Below are 16,691 nucleotides of genomic sequence, written 5' to 3'. Positions count from 1 at the left end.
GTGGAGCGGCACGGAGGCCCGAGGGCGGGGCGGCGGGCGGGGCGCGGTGGTCTGATCGCCGGCGGCGCCGGGGGGGGGGGGAGGGCGGCGCTGCCTGGGAGCGGGGAACAAAAGCCCGGCTTCGGCAGCGGAGGGCTGTGCTCTTTTGTTGCCGCTTTCTCGGCGGAGCGGGCTCGCCGGCGGCCCGCCCCGCCGCTGGCACGGCCCAGGGCCGTGGGACAGGCGGCGGCCCCCGACTCTCGCCCGCCCCTCGCGAGTTGATCAAAGTTGGGCCGGCCCGGAGCCGCCGGCGGTCCCGGCCCCGCCGCTCCTCTGCCTCCCGCCGTCCGTCCCCGCCCCGCTCCGTTCCCCGTCCCGCTCCGCGTGCAGCCAGGCGGCAGCAGCACGGGCGCCGCCCGCCCCCGCCTCCCTCTCCTCCCCGCGGCCGGGGCTCGGGATAGGAGGAGTTGGAGGAAGAGGAAGATGACGAGCGGGCGCGATTAGCCCAACGAGGGACGGGTGGCGGCGGCTCCGCGCCGGGACTGACACCTCTGCTCTGTCTCCCGCTCCAGCCATGAAGGCGGACGCCGGGGAGCGCCGCTGAAGCCCGGCCCGGCCGCTGCCCCATGGCCGCTGCGTGACGGGGGCCGAGCCCGCACCCCGGCCGGGCCGCCCAGGGATCGGCGTCGTCGTCGCGACCGCCGCGCTGGGTGTGTGCGAGCGGCTCCAGCGCTGCTTCCCCGCTCCCTTCCCCTCCTCGATGTGGGCTCCAGAGGATTTGCACCTCCTTTGTAACCGGGAATGAAATAATGGCGACACGGTGGGCAGCGGGGCCACCCGGCGGAGATGGAGACACCGAGCCCCCCCCGGGCGGCGGCGGCGGCCAGGTAGGAGCGTACGGGCGCTGGGCCGGGCGGCCGCCGCGAGCAACGGCTTGGCTGGAGCGGGCTTAATGGCCGCCCCCTCTCCTCCCTCCTCCTGCCCGCCCTCCCTCTCTCTCTTCCTGCCCGCCCGCCCCGGAGTTGCTGGGAGTTGGACGCTGGGAGCGGTGTGGGGCTGCTCGGCGGGGCGGCCCCGGCCCTTCCCGTCCCCCGGGCCGTGCGGCCGCCCCCGCGCCCAGCCTGGCCCCGGGATCCGCCGCGGCTCTGTCCCCGCCGGCACTGGGGTGCGGCTTCGTCCTCCCCGCGGCGGTAAGCGCGAACCCGGTGCTTCGTAGTGGGAGCGTCGGCCCCTTCGCGGCCTGTGACCGGCGTTAAACGCGTTCTTAGCAGTGGTATTTGGTGCTGGAATGCTTCTCTGTGAGTTTAAAAACTTGCTGGCGTGCCCCGTGGTGTCACCGTGCGTGCTAAGACAAGCAGCCCTCCTCAACTATAACGTGGAGCTGTATCCAGTGATTCCCTGTGCACTCCCTGTTAACGGCGGTAAACGTCTGCCAAACGACTGACTTCGGACCAAAAAAACATGCAACAGCTTCAGCCGAGCTGTCCCAAGGTCTGCCTCTGACTTTGCTCATAAAGACGAACTTCTGTGTTGTTTTTGAGTTGAGGCTCAAGGCTGTGAAATGGGCATGTTTTATGTAGAGTTGCCTTTTGTCTGCTGAAACTGAATTGCAGCAGGCTGATACTGAACGTAGGGAATTGGGAAAGGGAAGCTGGTTTTGAAACTGGCAGGTTTTAGTCTGCTGCTATCCTCAGTTCACCTTTTTGCCTTGATTTAAAGTGGCACATATGGTGGTGTAAGATTTTTCTCACTGCTGCTGTGGTCTCTTAAAGCAGGTGGGTTAGGTGAGGACAAAATAGGAGTTCTAAGTAAAAGCAGAAGATGGTGAGGTTTCAGACTTGGTGATAAACTGTTAATTAGTATGTGGATTTTGTGTTATTGTTGATGTCCTTTTCTGAACTGAGAACTGGGCGTTTTTGGAGAGTATATCCCTTAATACTATTCATGTAAAATGCGAAGAGGGAAACAGCCACATGTTGAAGTGTTAAAGTGGAAATCTATTTTTTATTTCTATCGAGTCTGTTGGTCTCTTGGCTCTGGCTCTCCTCTCCGAATCCACCTCTCCCTCCTGGTAAGCCCTGATGAGGCCTCTGGCACTTCTGCAGCTCCTTGTCTTAAAGCTAACTAATAGGTGTGGGATTGTAAAATGGGCTGTGCTGCCTGTTGTTTTGCCTGGTATTTTGGTGTTGCAGTTAAATGTTAGCTGCTAAGAAAGCAGGTTCCTACCCTGATAATTGTACGCTGATGACTGCCTTAATCACAACAGGCCTGACATAATCTTTGCTTGAATGAAGATGGGCCTTGAGAATGGCTAATCAAGGTTGCAGTGCTTTCTTAGGCACATTAGCATACATATTCGTACATGGCTTAAAGTACAATTTATTTCCTTATTCTTCTATTTCTGCCATAGAATGGTGTGGAAGACCAAGAGAGAATGAGAGTTGTGATCTTCTGAGCCTGTGATCTACTGTCTGGGTTCAGTTGATGAACAGTTATTGAGCCCAGTGCTGGGGTGCTGTATGTGAACAATCTTACTGAAATAGGATGTGCATGGGGCAGTGAGGACGTTTTCTCCAGGAAAAAAAATCAGGAAATGTTTTTAATGAAATTACTATTTAAATAAAATACTCAAACCAAAACTGTTGATTTTGCTAAGAAGTTGATGGGGATTTTATGGAGTGCTAATACTGGCATTAAAGGTATTAGCATTTTGGGGGAGTGATTTATGTTTTTGGGACGCTGTCTTCCATATGTTGTTCACATTGTAATGCAGTATTAACTCCAGCCCATGTAATGTTTAGCCATTGACCTGCAAGTGCAGCAAGTTGTGAGGAAGAGCTCAGGCACAGCCTGTGTTCATTATGGGCGAGGCAGCTGCAGCAGAAGTTAAGATTTCCAGCCTTTTAGAGGTTTTGAAAGCACACAGCTATAAGCATCAGGGTTTGGTAAGACACCAATTGGACAAGGGAAGGGAGCTTGTTAGCAAGAAACTCTTGCTTCTGTTATCTTTGCACACAGAGATGGGCAAAGTGCAGACATACAGTTTGACTCCTTTACTTAGTGCACATGTGGGTAGATAATTTTTTTGTTTGTTTGTTTGGCTGCCTATTTACTCTGATCTCGTGTTCAATTTGTCTTGCTTTACCATGATTTCTGGTTTTCACTTTTCTTTTTCCCTTTTGCTTTGACATTGTACCTCGTGGTCTCTTGCTCTGGAGCTCTGCACTGAAATGATTGTTGAGAACAAAGATCATGCATTCAGGCTTGCAGCGCCTGTTCAAAGGGACAGATCACGTATTCTGGGCTCTTGGGGGAGTTGGCAGAGAGGGCCAGGGACTCTCAGGGCTGTTTGCCATTCTTCTTGAAATCTGACACACATTTGCAAATGGGAACAAGAATTGCCGAGCTTATGTTCATAAGGACAGATAAGTGAAAGTGTGGTTTCTCTTGCTTTTAGATTATTAAGTGTATGCTATCTCCATTTTGTCAGGTTGTAGTGGGTTTTGCTGTAGAGATTAAGCCCTGCTGGGTTACAGGCAGTACTGCCTTAGTCACAACATCACATTTACAGGCTTGTCCAGATTCAAGGCTGGTGCTGGCTTCTTTGTTAGTGTAAATATGAACTCCCTTTCTCTGCCTACTACTTTGCATTTACTTTAAAAAAAAAAAAAAAAAAAAAAAAAATCACTTTGTGGTGCACTTTGCAGTAAATCTACATTAAAAAAATTCAAAAATGTTAAAATGTAGGATTAAAAAAATATAACTGTGGCTTTAAAAGGCAAACTTATGGTAAAGCGTTGTTTCCTCTACTTACGAATTCTGAAAAAATACTTTATCAATAAACTTTAAGAGTTTTTGATACTTTTTCTGTTGGCACTCATTTGAGCATGTTTCTTTTTTTTTTTTTTTTTTTTTTTTTAATTGGAAATTGGAAATATCTGATACTTTACTGCAAAGAAATTTGGAGTGTTTTTTTTCTTTTCTGAACAGGTGGATTGTTAGGAATAGACCATCTTTAGAAATTCCTGGGAGTTTCTGTATTGATCAAATAGTTAGGAGGTGCATTTCCAAAGACTACAATAAAAGCAAAGTTAGCTTCTGTGGTGCTTCCAGAAGTTCAGTATTTGTGGTTACAAACACGGGGAAGAAAAGTTCTACAGTATTTTTCTCTAATATCCTATCAGAGGGAACAAAACTGCATAAGCTGGACAAGTGAGGAACCAGAGAAGGACAACAATGACAGCCAGAATAGAAAATGAGTGGCATGTTCATGAATGATAATTAGTGGACTCTGCTTACTATTATACCAGCCTAGTTGGGGTGACATTGGTAAGCCTAGGGTGGTGACACTTTATGTCTCTAGTGTGGGAGCACAAGCATTGGGGGGCTGTACTTAGATATGTACAGACTGACAAGCAGTAATTACACCTGTAAATGTGTGAGCTGCTCTGGAACTCTACCTGTGGAGACCAGTAGCGTTTCTATGTATAGAGGCAGAACTATAATGTAAAGAAGCTTAAATGTAATGTAACAACTAAAAATTAGTGAAAGGCATTTGTAAGATTTTGTATGTAAAATAATACACAGTACTAGCAAGAAAACTTATTGTTAGGAGTGGCTGTTACTTGTGCTCCAGAGAACTCTGCACAAATACTGTATCAAGGGAGAATAGATTTAATGCAGATAACAGATGGATTTACCTGGAAGAGCGGTCATCTTAACTATTCAAAAACATTGAGTCAAAGCCTGTTTGTTCATGCAAGCCTGATGCTGGCTGCTGCTCACGTTTATGTCAGAGTAATCCTAAGGTAATTTGACAGAACACAGACCTCTTCTGCAGGGAAATGTTAATAATTTGGTAAGTCCCAGTATAAAGCAGCAAATTCTTGATTTCCTTCAGAAAAGGTGGGGATGTGTCTTCAAGTGTAGTTGCACCTGACAATTCAAAAACAAAGTGAATTTTGTCTTTCCAAAAAGACACCTTTGTTGACTGAAAAATAAGAACTTTTGGAAGAAAAGCCCAGTGGATTGAAGACCACCTTGAACTGTGCCAGTGCAAAATAACTGCATTTACTGTATGCCATACACTTGTTAAAGTGGTAAATCATAGAATATCTGGAGTTGGAAGGACCCTGAGGAATCAGCAAATCCAGCCCCCGGCTCGGCCCAGGACCTCCCAGAATCCAAACACAACATCCAATGGCGGTGTCCAAACACTCCTTGAACTCTGGCACCCAGGGCCGTGCCCACAGCCCTCTGCAGCCTGTTCTGGTGCCTGAACACCCTCTGGTGCAGAACCATTCCCTGAGCCCAGCTGCCCTCCCCTCACACAGCTCCATGCCGTTCCCTCAGCCCTGTCGCTGTCACACAGAGCAGAGCTCAGCGCTGCCCTCCGCTCCCTGTGAGGAGCTGCAGCCGCCATCAGGCCTCCCCTCAGCTCCTCTGCTCTGGGCTGAGCAAACACAGTGACCTCAGCTACTCCCTGTATGTCTTGCCCACCAGACCCTATCTTTGTTACCCTCCTTTAGGTGCTCCTTAACAGCTTTATGTCCTTTCCGTTGGCCCAAACTGCACCTGGTGCTGGAGCTGAGGCTGTGCAGAGCAGACAGCCCCTCACCTGCTGGCAGTGCTGAGCCTGGTGCACTCCAGGGCACACTGCTGGCTCACATTCACCTTGCCATCAGCCAGAACCCACAGATCCCTTTCCATGGGGCTGCTCTGCAAGGCTCTCATTCCCCCACGCTGTACAAGTATCCAGGGTTGCACCATCCCAGGTGCAGAAAGAATTTGGCACTTGCCTTAAACTACATGTGGTTGTTCAGTCCTCCAGTTTATCAAGGTCTCTCTGCAAGGCCTCCCTACTCCCCCCCAAGGAAATGAACAGCTCCTCCCAACGTAGGATTGTCTGTAAATTTACTATGTATTCTGATCATTTATCAATACCTTAGAGTGAGCTGGCTAGCAGTTTTAATAAACAGCAAGGCACTGACTTGATTCTTTTTCCTACTGTGAGTTCTTTTAAACAGTCTCTGTTATTAAACTAAAAGCAAAAATAATATCCCTGCTCCTTCTGATGTATTGTTATTCCTTGGCTGTGATGTTTACTTGTATGCACAAAAAAACAACTGAGCAAACAGTTGGGAAAGAGAAAGCATCTGATGGCACTTTATGCGTTTGTGATGTTGTACTACTTAAATGAACAAAAGTGTCATCTTGACAGATGACTAAATTGTAGCTCACCAGACTTGTAGCTCAGTAGCGCCTTTGGAAAAAGTAAAAGCTGATTTTTTTTTTTTTTTTGATTTTTGTGAATATGTGTGTATGTTGCTTTGTAGAGGAGATGATGATAACAGGAATGTGTGCAACCTGTGAGCATTACAAAACAAAAACCTTTCTATATCTTTTTCTGTGGAGACTTATGTTTCAGTGTTTGATTAACCTGCTAGGAATATATCTTGGTGCTTGTAGCTGTTTTTATTCTTTTGCTTTAACAACTGGAAGATGGAGAAAAATGAAGCTATTCTAATGTTCAGTGGCTGTGTTGTTCTTCGTGGCAGTTGTTTGCATGTTGAATTGCAAAGGTTAGGAAGCAGCATATAAAAACTTAGGAAATGATGTTAAATGAAAACGGATTTATTTCCTGTTGTTGAGAAGAGGTCATTGTTTCTAAAAGGCCTGACTTAGCCCTTCTGCAAGTGGCGGGGTGGCGTAACTGCTGTTGAGACCATGTGTCAATGGACTGGACTCCAGAAGTCATTCTGAGCTGTTAGGTGTGGCTCCTTCATTGCAGAAGACAATTCCTGTGAGCTCATAAAGTCCTTGGATTTAGCTCAGTGCTGCAGAGGAAGAGTTTGTCTGCCTCCCCTAATAGGTAATCTATATACTAAATAATATGTTGTGCTAAGCATAATACATAAAGATAAAAGATCAGATTGATGGATAGTGGAAATAATCATGTTACGCTCTGCCTGTTCATTATACAGAGTGCAGATTAATGTAAACTGTATTTTTCCTGTCTAAGCCCTTCTTATAACTTCTCACTACTTATGTTTTTTATGAAGGCACTTTTTTCCTCATCACCAGTAGTAGATAAATGCAGTAGAAGTATAAGTAAGTGCACGCGATGGGTGGGAGCAGCAACATCAAACAGACTTTGTGTTCCTTCTCTCAGAAGCTGCACATCTTGTAACCCTGAAGGTGCTAAAGAGAATCATAGAATGGCCTGGGTTGAAAAGAACCACAATGATCACTGAGTTTCAACTCCCCTGCTATGTGCAGAATCACCAACCAGCAGACCAGGCTGCCCAGAGCTGCATCCAGCCTGGCCTTGAATGCCTCCAGGGATGGGGCATCCACAGCCTCCTTGGGCAGCCTGTTCCAGTGCGTCACCACCTTCTGTGTGAATGCTTTCAATCTTACAGCTGCAAGGTGGGATAAGCTGTTTGATGTATGCAGCTCTTAAATACTTCCAGAACTTCTTCATTGAAAGGCTTTCCACTGTTGTGTCTGTCTTTTCTCTTGTTTTTAAACAGAAGGAAATACGCTTTTCTTTCAGTCCTTACACTGGAGCTTCCTGAATTGTTATACATTTATTTATTTATTTGTTTGTTTGTTTTGTAAGGGTGAAACAGTTTTCTGAATTTGCTCTTTGGTCCCTGCTGTTAGATTTGAAGAAAAACTCTTCTGGGGAGATGATATCCACCATCTCTAAAATCTGTTTTTTGCTTGTTGATAGGTGAAGCTATGGGCTTTGCTCTCTGGATCTCCTTGTTTGTGTCATGGGGATGTAATTGCTTCGTCTTTCTGAATATCTATGCCCTATTACAGCTTTGAATGCCATCACCAGACTCCGTTCGATAGGAAATGTTGCTGCTTTTCTCTTCCTGATTTTTGCTCAAAAACTTGCAGTTTGGAAAGCATTTTTGAGTAGAGTACTGGGAGCTGTTGCTGCAGCTCTCTGAGCAGCACGTTGTTTGAGGGAGCCTGATTGGGATCACGGTAGTAAAAATTTGGTACCGGGCATCAGAGGTGCTGTGTGGGCTTTCTGGAGAAATACCAGCTGCTCTTTAAATTTGGGCTCATGCTTGTAGCCATGAGCATACACTTTTGGAAATGTAGGTAGTAGCATTATTTATGTTTCAATTTTTTTTTTTTTTTTTTAAATTTTGTTTTGTTAGCAGCTGCTGCCTTGCTAAGAGTGAATGAGGAGCCTCCTTAGGGGCCGTGGCTAATTACAGCTCGGCTTTTGGTGGAGGGGTGCGCTGCAAGATAGACAGTTTTCTTTTATGTATGTGGCATTTGCATAATGTGTTAGGACACACTGTATGGACTGCATTAAGCACAAGCAAATACACTGTAGGGAATAATCTTGCATTGGCATCAGTGGGCTGCCTAGATGACCTAATCCTCCTTATTTTTAATTCTGAGATTTGTTCTTTTTATTTTTCCACTTGGAAGGACAGGAATGAGGAATGAGAGAAAGCTTTAAATCGTATTGAGAATAATGATGTTAAACGCTTCCAAGTAATGAATGTAGTTGGTGCGCGTCTGTTGAGAAGAGAAATGTGAGCTTGTTTTTGAATTCGTCTTGTTTTACTGATTGACGTGGTAATGTGCCCTCCTACTTACATGTTTCTACATTTTAATGGGGTATTACTACTTACTGAAATTTAATTGCAAATCACTCATCCTTTAAAAATGTACTTTATTTTCTCCTATTCTGTTTTTTCATCTAAGTATTTAGGACTTTTCATATTAAGGAGTTGATGAGAACGTAAGACAATTAAAGCTCTCTGGGGTGGGGGAGTCGGTGCTGCTTAAATCAACTTAACATTAGCATTCAACATATAGATGTCCTCTAATTCAATTTTCTGTGTACTTTTTTATTTCAAAGTGCAAAGGCAGAACAGGTTAGAATACAGTTATGTTTCCTGGGGGAGCTACCTGTTTTGACCTGGAGGTGAGCTCAAGGAAAATAATCACATTTCCAGAAGCCCTTACAGATTGTTTGGCTTATACTAGATACATGCAGTCTACACAATGATATGCTCCTGGTACTGAGGCAGCCTTCTCAGCTGAGAATCAAAACATTGCGTTTGGGCCACTGAAAGCAGCATTAGGCCCGGTGTGTGCACCTCAAGGAGGTGGCTCTTATCGCCTCTAAGTGCTGATCTCTTCTTGTAAGGTAAGGATCTGATTTGGGTTAAATAAAAAACGAAGGCATTCCTTCCCATGTGGTGATCAGTCTCATCTTAATTCCTGTGTTGCTGTTGTTGTGCTTTCTGGTTTTGATGCAACTTGAATAGCGAGCCTATGATTATTGTGAAAATAATTCCCATCTGTAGCCACAAACATTTCTCATTCATCAATAGCTGTTAAATCTTACCTGTTCTTTCTTGTATGCATTTTTAAATTTTATTATTTCCATTTACCGTGGTGAAAGGTGAATAAGTAAACTTTGTCTGGAGTAATCAATTTTCATGGCAATTTTACAGGCCTTCTGTGTACTTACCCTGTTTTCATTTGGGTTTAGTCTGAACACAGTCCAGCATTCTTTATGTTAGTTATTTAAATTTATTGAGAAGTTGCTTTGGAGCTCCCTGTAGGTGAGCCTTGAATGTGATTTTCTTTCTGGCCCTTAGAAAGGAATAATGAATGGCTGTTGTTCTGCTCCAAGGATGTTGAAGTATCCCATCTCCTCAAATTGACACTGGGTTGAAAGCTAGCAGATTGAAGATTATTCATGTAAATTTGTTTCTAGCAATCTGTGCATTGGAATCAGGAGTAATTCAGTACCCATAAATACTTGGGTAAGCTGGTATTCTGATAATGATGTCATGGAGGTAATCTTGCAAGCTCGTTAATTGCATCTCTTTTGTTCTCATTTAAAAAAAAAAAAAAAAAATTGATTATTGTTATTTGAAAAACAAAAAGTCCATAAGTGTCCAAAAGGGTTCTTGTAGCTGTGGAACAAAGGTTTTTTTATGTATGGAAGTGTTACAAAACAGGACGCTGTATAATGGATGCAGGCCAATACTAGTAGCATTGCATAGCCTATGCCCTTCAGCTGGTCTTTTTTTTTTTTTATGACTTTGTCGGTGGTTTTGAATAGGTTTTTTTTTTTTTTTTTTTTTTTTCTTTTCTGTTTACGTTGTGACTGAGAGTATGATTCAGCTGTACAGCTCAGCAGGTCTTTCTGCTGTTTTCATGAGTTAAGTGGCAGTGGGGAAGCAAAATACTTATTTTTCTATTTGTACAGATTTTTTGCTTGCCAGTGGAGATAAATGTTGGTGAGGAAGTTCTGAAGGACCCCTTGATGTTCGGTGTGTGTTATAAAGTGAAAACTCGGTGTGCATAAATGTCAAGCAGTATGTATGGGGGAGGTTAAAACTGTGTTGCATTGAAAATGCTGAGAGGTTATGACTGACTTGGAGCTCATGAGTGAAGTCCTCAGATCTGTGATTGCTAGTTCTAAAGAATCACTAGCTTAACTCTTGGTGGTGGTCAAAAAAGCAAATTGTCATCCATTTCCTACTACTATTGAACAGCTGACATTCTCTGTCATGCCTTGGTGTGTAAATCCGTGGCATGATTGCAGCTGATGTGTCTAGGCCTGGTTCTCTTTCTTCCCTCTTTGTTTTTCCCCATCTGAGAAATAACATAGTAGAACAAGAAGCATCTCAGAGAAGGGCAGTTATGATTATTGAACATATGGAGTTGTGTGTGTACCAAACCCAAGGAATTTAGGACTTCATAGTTTAGGAAAGAGGAGACTGTGGAGGTGTAGTGAGAACTTGAGATGTGGTGGCTCCCTTGAATTTGTATGGATCAGTGTTTCAGTGTTTGTCCCAATATGTGTCAGGTGAGTATTGGAGTGAGAATGAGCAAAAGAAGCTGGCCCTTATGCATAACAGTTAATTAAGCGTGTTACTCATCATTATAATATTTTGGAAGCTGAAGGATAATCCAGGTGTGTTTTTGGAAGATCTGCTAAGTACTGTTGTAGTGGAGTGAGTTTTGGATTTGCAATTGAAGCTTGGAGAATGCTCTAGTGATGCTTGCTCTCAATTGTCAGCAGTTATTATCTCTGCAGGAGGGCTGGGTGAATCTTTGATCTGACCCACAGACCTCTTCCTGTCTTGTAGTGCCAGTTCCATGGTAGCTCACCAGAATTTCTTCTGCTTTCGGCTCTCCAAGGCTGTGATTCTGTGCTAAGCATGCTGAAACAAGGCAGCTGTTTGCTATCTGCAGCTGGAAATATAGTTTTTCAAATGTCATGATTTTTTTAAATCTGTTTTTGTTTCTTGAAAGCTCAGGCTAGGTATTAAACTTAGAGTACTTAGTTAAAGTTTCTATTAATTCTTAATGCATCAGTGGATCATCTCATATTCTCATTTTTATGTTCTCATACTTTTCTACTTGCTTATCATCTCACAAGTACTCAGCAACAGACCCAGTGAAATCCCGGGGCTGTAGCAGAACTCCATTCTCCTCCTTGGGTGGATGATGCCAATGAATTTTCTGCCTACTGTGGAAGAGTTGGTTTCCTGCATCCCCCTCTCACTCTGGTACTGTGGTACCTGCTCAGGTACAAAGATAGCTCTTTGAGGAGCTGTGCAGCAAACTGCATAGCTTTGGGGTCTGCTGGCACATAGGTATGGGAAATAGTGGAGGGAAAGGCTGTACCTGACAAAAAGCAACTTCACCCTAAAATCAGTTCTCAAGAAGGTTAAGAGGGGTTCATCTCTTACAGGACTTTGAAGTGAGTTCTGCTATTTCAGGTTTTTGTCTGGTGGGCAGAATAACTACCTGCCCCTTCCCAACCCGTCCCGTGGTGCTTGGTGCTGTTTTTAAAGCTGGGCCTGAAATGTTAAATGTCTTTCGTGGTGGAGGTGGTTTCTGCTCGTGTAATCAGTGATTCATGATTCGGAGAAACCAAATTCTTTAAGGTGAGAAGAGGCTGTGGTAATAGCAGACAGTTACTCAGCAAGGTGTGTATGGGATAAACAGTTCTGTTAGGCCTGTATGTGGACAATCAGTTTTTTCTGTTTAAATTAAATTGGCAAATTATATATACTTAAACTTGAAAAATTATGGAAGACCTCTTGTGTTTAAGCCTCACCTCAGAATGTTGTGATGTCTGTTTTCCTACATTACTTGATATGAGTTTATTTAGAGAAAAAGATTCTAACTGGCACCTCTTACAGCCTTTTTATTCACTTCATGGTCAGGTAAGAGACAGTAGTATTTGGGATGATGCAGTGTCAATTAGAGATGTAGCAGTTGTCCCAAGGCTCACTCGTGCTCAGAATGGGAACCTGAAGTTCGGAAACCAGGATTTTTATCTGTATACAATGTTTTGCCTCTGTTGTGAGGGAGGCGAAGCACAAACACCATCAGTAATGTCTGATTCCTTTTAGTTAGTGCCAGAAGGGTGAATCATGATGTTTCAAAGTTCTTTCTTCCCTTTAAATTCAAGCCATTAATGCTACCAGATGAGGGAAAGGTATTATGTATGAGATTAAGAACAGGATTTGTGGCAGTGACTGACCTTAAGTTCAGTTAATGCTGCAGTCTCTTCCCCCTCTTAGATAATCTGGCCTGGCGGATTTCTCTTTGCTTCTAGAGCCCAAGATATCGTAAGCTTTCTTTCCTTGAAAGGCTCCTGTAGTCTTCCCTACTAGGAGAACAAGCAAGCAGGAATTGCAAAAATATGCTCTCAAATGAGTATTACTAACCTTTACAACCTGTGATGAGCAGCAGTAGTATTTTCCCAGTGTTCTCTAACCTGGGATGCCATTGTTTCTTTGAGAAACCTGGGTTCTTCCTTCTAGATACATTTTCTCATTTGGGAAAGTAGTAGGAATAGTTGCATTTTCTCACTACAGATATGTTTCCAATTAGTTCTTTTTCTGTAGTTACCTATAGTATCTTTTAGTATCTTTTTCTGCTATTACCTATAGCAGTAAAGGCTTTACTGTTCCATTAGGCTGTTTTGTACTGTGACTTCCAGTTCCCTGAAGTTCCATTGCAGTTATTGCTTAAAATGTTTGCAGTCTAGAATACTTTTTTTGATTCTTAAGTACAGATGATTTCAGAAGTTAGTGAAAATCTATGGGAAGGAAAAGACTTTATGGTGGTTTATGTTAATGAAGATTTCCTATAAAAAAAAAAGTACTAATAAAATAGCTGAAATGAATGAAAAATGACTTTGTTCTTACCATATTACTCCATAAAACAACCTGTGACAGTCTGTTCAGCTGAAGATTCTTGCTGATTTCAGCAGGCTTTAGAGCAACAGTTCTAGTAAGTGGACTGTTGGAAAAAGCCTTTGAATTCTTGAGAAAAACAGTTGTGCCAGTTCTGTTATTCTTTTATTACATGCTAGAATATAAGTAAATAATTTGCATTGTACACTTTCTGCTAGCCATATTTCCAGGGAATTGGTGCTAGGTTTCAGCACAGATATCCCAAGCATCATAACATTCTTACAGCATTAGATTATAGGGGCTTCAAAGACAAATTATTTTAATTGATATTATAGCTAGATAGAATATGTAAAACCTATCTGTAAATTCATAAATTTAAGTGAATCTTAAAGAGAGGAAAAGTAAAAAGATTCCTGTGCATCTTTTCACAGTGAATCATGGGCTGCAGTGTGAATGTTCTTCATCTGTGTCTCCTTCACGCATTAACAAAGTTTGCCTAAGAGAACTGCCTCTTCCCCTGTGGTTTTTTTATATTACAATTTCTGGCTCTTTGAGTGAATTTTCCCTTTTGTCTTCTCTTCACTGCTCTGTTTGATGGAGTTGAGGAGTTGGCTTTTTTTGCTCTGAGGTCACATTTGTGAACGTTGTTCAGCATGTTGACCATCAGGAGTGCAAGGGCCTTTTATGCTGAGCTGCTTTCCAGTTGATTGACCCCAACCCTGTGCTGGTGCTCAGGGCTATTTCTCCCCAGGTGCGTGACCTGACATTTCTATTTGAGTTTCTCGTTTGCCTGTTTTTCCAGCCCGTCAACATCCACTTGAATGGCAGATGCCCATGGTTCTGAATCATCTGGGGACTTGGCTGAAGGGCACACTCTGCCTGATTGTCCATGTCATCAGAGCAGATTTAAATAGTCTTGGCCTCAATATTGACTTCTGGGGCACACCACCAATGGCCAGCATCCAGCTGGTCCTCTTGCTGTTGATCACAAACCTTTGTCTGGCACTTGAGCTATTTTTCAGTTCAGTTCACTATGCGTTTATCTAGCCTATACTTCACCAGCTTGTCTGTGAGGACTTCATGGGAGACAGTGTCAAAAGTTGTCCTTAAGTTGATAATGTTTTGACATCCAGAGGCTCTCTGGTTACACAGCACTCCTTTTTAAAAAGCAGCCTGTGTCTGAGGGGAGTTTTCCTTTCAGTGGGTGGCTCTTATATGAACCCGAGTTGTCTCCACCTGGGTCCACCCCTTCTGCTCACTTGGGAGAACAGGTCCAAACACTTTGCCTGCGCTTCCTAGGCCAGCCACATCCCTTACCAGATGCTCAATCACCAGTTCAAGCCTTCACCTGACAGTTCCTCTGCAAAATGTATCCAGTTTTTGTAGACATGGACTCTCTCAGGATAAATTTTTTCTTCAGTATTCAGTGCGGATGAAGAGTTCTTAACTTGAAACAAACGTTGAGGGGTGGATTGCTGATGTTCTGTTAAATGTTTGGTTGTCACTGTGTTGTCAGTCAATGTTGTGTAGCCTAAAAATGGGGACCACTTGACATCTTCTGTCACCCTACTCATCTTCAGCTCTTTTTGCTGAACAGGAAGTTACATCTGCTGTTGGGTTTCTTAGTTTAGCGTGTGGTAGTGCATTATTTTTTTGAATGGGTAAAAGACTTGAGAAAGGTTTTACGTGCTGCTTTAGAAGCTATGGATGGGATGGCTCAGGCAATTCAATGAAGGAGAAAATGGATGCATACACCTGCTATGGGTAGCATTGGTGTTATAATTCCTACTGGTTTACCTGTGTGGCAGACTGGTTTTCATGTGTATTGTTCATAACTCCTGGAGTGTCATCTTCGAAGTGCAGGGATGTGATTCTCTGTCTGCCTGGCACTCACTGGGTTTTTCTCAGCCCTCTGAGGCCAGTGGAGCTAGCATGGCCAGGCCTATGGCAGGGAAGGCTGAAGTCCCTCTGCAGGGCTTTCAGCTGCTGGAAGCGGTGTTGTTGAAAGGACAGTCAGAGTCTGCTCAAAAGTACAGTGAAAGTAACGTAAACTCCAGCTGAGGACAAGTAAAGAATCTTCTCATGGATGATGGTTGAACACTGGAATGGGCTGCTGGAGTCCAGGAGCCTTCTTCAGCAGCATTTACCATGTAACTGGGCAAAAACCTCAACAGCTGCTTGCCCTGTTGGTGGTCTCCACTGACAGTGATTAGAACTGTATGTTGTTCTTCCTCCAATATTATTTTATTATGTTGAATAATAAACATTTCTAATAAAAATGAGATTATTTCTTATTATGTTTAGGCCAGGAAAGTGCAGTTATCCGAGACTATAGAGTTCTTACATATTAAGAAATCAGAGCTTGCAAAACATTGAGTTCTTTTATCACACATAGATTTTGAGGCCCACCTGCATGTTACTTGATGAAGCTCAGCAGAACAGTGCTATTTTGGTCTGGTGTAGGTGGCATCTCTTTTGGAGACAAAGGTGTTTCAGGCACAGAAATAAAAGTAACAGATGATTCATCTTGGTATTAAGTCTGTCTTCTGGAATTTCTTTGTTCTCCCCACGTGAGTTTTGACATAGGGTGATGATTAGGTACAATTCAGGGTTCTTCTTTGTCACCTGACTCCAGACGACGGCATCTTGGTATGGAAAATTAAAAATTACTTGCTAAGTAAAGAACTGCCTTGCTTGTGTAGCACCTGTATTTTGGTACTTGTTTTCAGGATTAATGGTCCAGTGAAAGTGCAGATCTGCTTTCTAGAGGATTATTTCTCATTGATTTGACTTAATGCTGGGAAGTGTTCTTGTGCTTTTACGTTATTTTCATGTACATCTTTCTCTTCTGTCAAGATACTGGGAATGAGGAAGGAGAAAGATGGGTCTGAGACTAATGTGCTTCTAAGAATGGTAAGTGGTGATGGTAGAGTCACAAATGATTTAGGTCTTTGTACCACAGAAACCATGCTTGTCCCTCATTTTATTACTGTCATTACTTCCGTCAGTGCTATTACTGGTTTCCAAATCACTGCTGAGGCTACATGCGTACATGTTGAGGGCTGGAGTGAAGTTATAACTCCTAAATCAAAGTGGTGAAACCCTGTTGGCCAGAGTTCTGGTGCAGCTTTGTCTGTACCCTCTAGCAACAGTGGTAACCCTAAAATGTTTTGAAGTTCAAAGAGACATTTTATTCACTTCTATTTACAAAATTGGTTGGAAAAAAATATTAAATTAAAAGTTGTCAACCAGTCTCCAGACTCTTCACAGTCTGGAGTGAAGTAGGCCCTTGCTTCTAGAGTTAGTTTCAGATGAGGCTTTCATTTTTTGTCTTTATGAATTGTACAGGTTGCTACAACTCAGAGACCAGTTTTCTGCAGTCCCTAGGAGGTTTTTCTTCCATCTGCAAGGTCTGGCTGTGTCTCTGGCATTATTCTTACCCATCTGTGGCTCTTCATGACCTGTGGGCTTACCACCCTGTTGCTGCTGCACTTCATTTTTTTG

The 16,691-nt window shown here is 43.6% G+C and overlaps 1 protein-coding gene across 1 annotated transcript in view; it reads left to right on the top strand.

The window, feature by feature from the left end:
* The first annotated feature begins 670 nt into the window (after positions 1-670).
* ARHGAP21 (Rho GTPase activating protein 21) overlaps positions 671-16,691 on the top strand; it is a 105,884-nt gene continuing 89,863 nt past the window's right edge. The window contains exon 1 of the mRNA XM_042816472.1: positions 671-866. Within this exon, the coding sequence (XP_042672406.1) occupies positions 789-866 (78 nt within the window). The 5' untranslated portion in view covers positions 671-788. The remainder of the gene's footprint in view (positions 867-16,691) is intronic.

This window comes from Centrocercus urophasianus, unplaced genomic scaffold (genome assembly GCF_019232065.1).
Source record: "Centrocercus urophasianus isolate 14NV4802_14NV808 unplaced genomic scaffold, USGS_Curo_1.0 seq_16, whole genome shotgun sequence".
NCBI classification, from domain to species: domain Eukaryota; kingdom Metazoa; phylum Chordata; class Aves; order Galliformes; family Phasianidae; genus Centrocercus; species Centrocercus urophasianus.
Note: the sequence above shows the minus strand (reverse complement) of the source record. Positions and strands in the feature narration are given on the sequence as shown.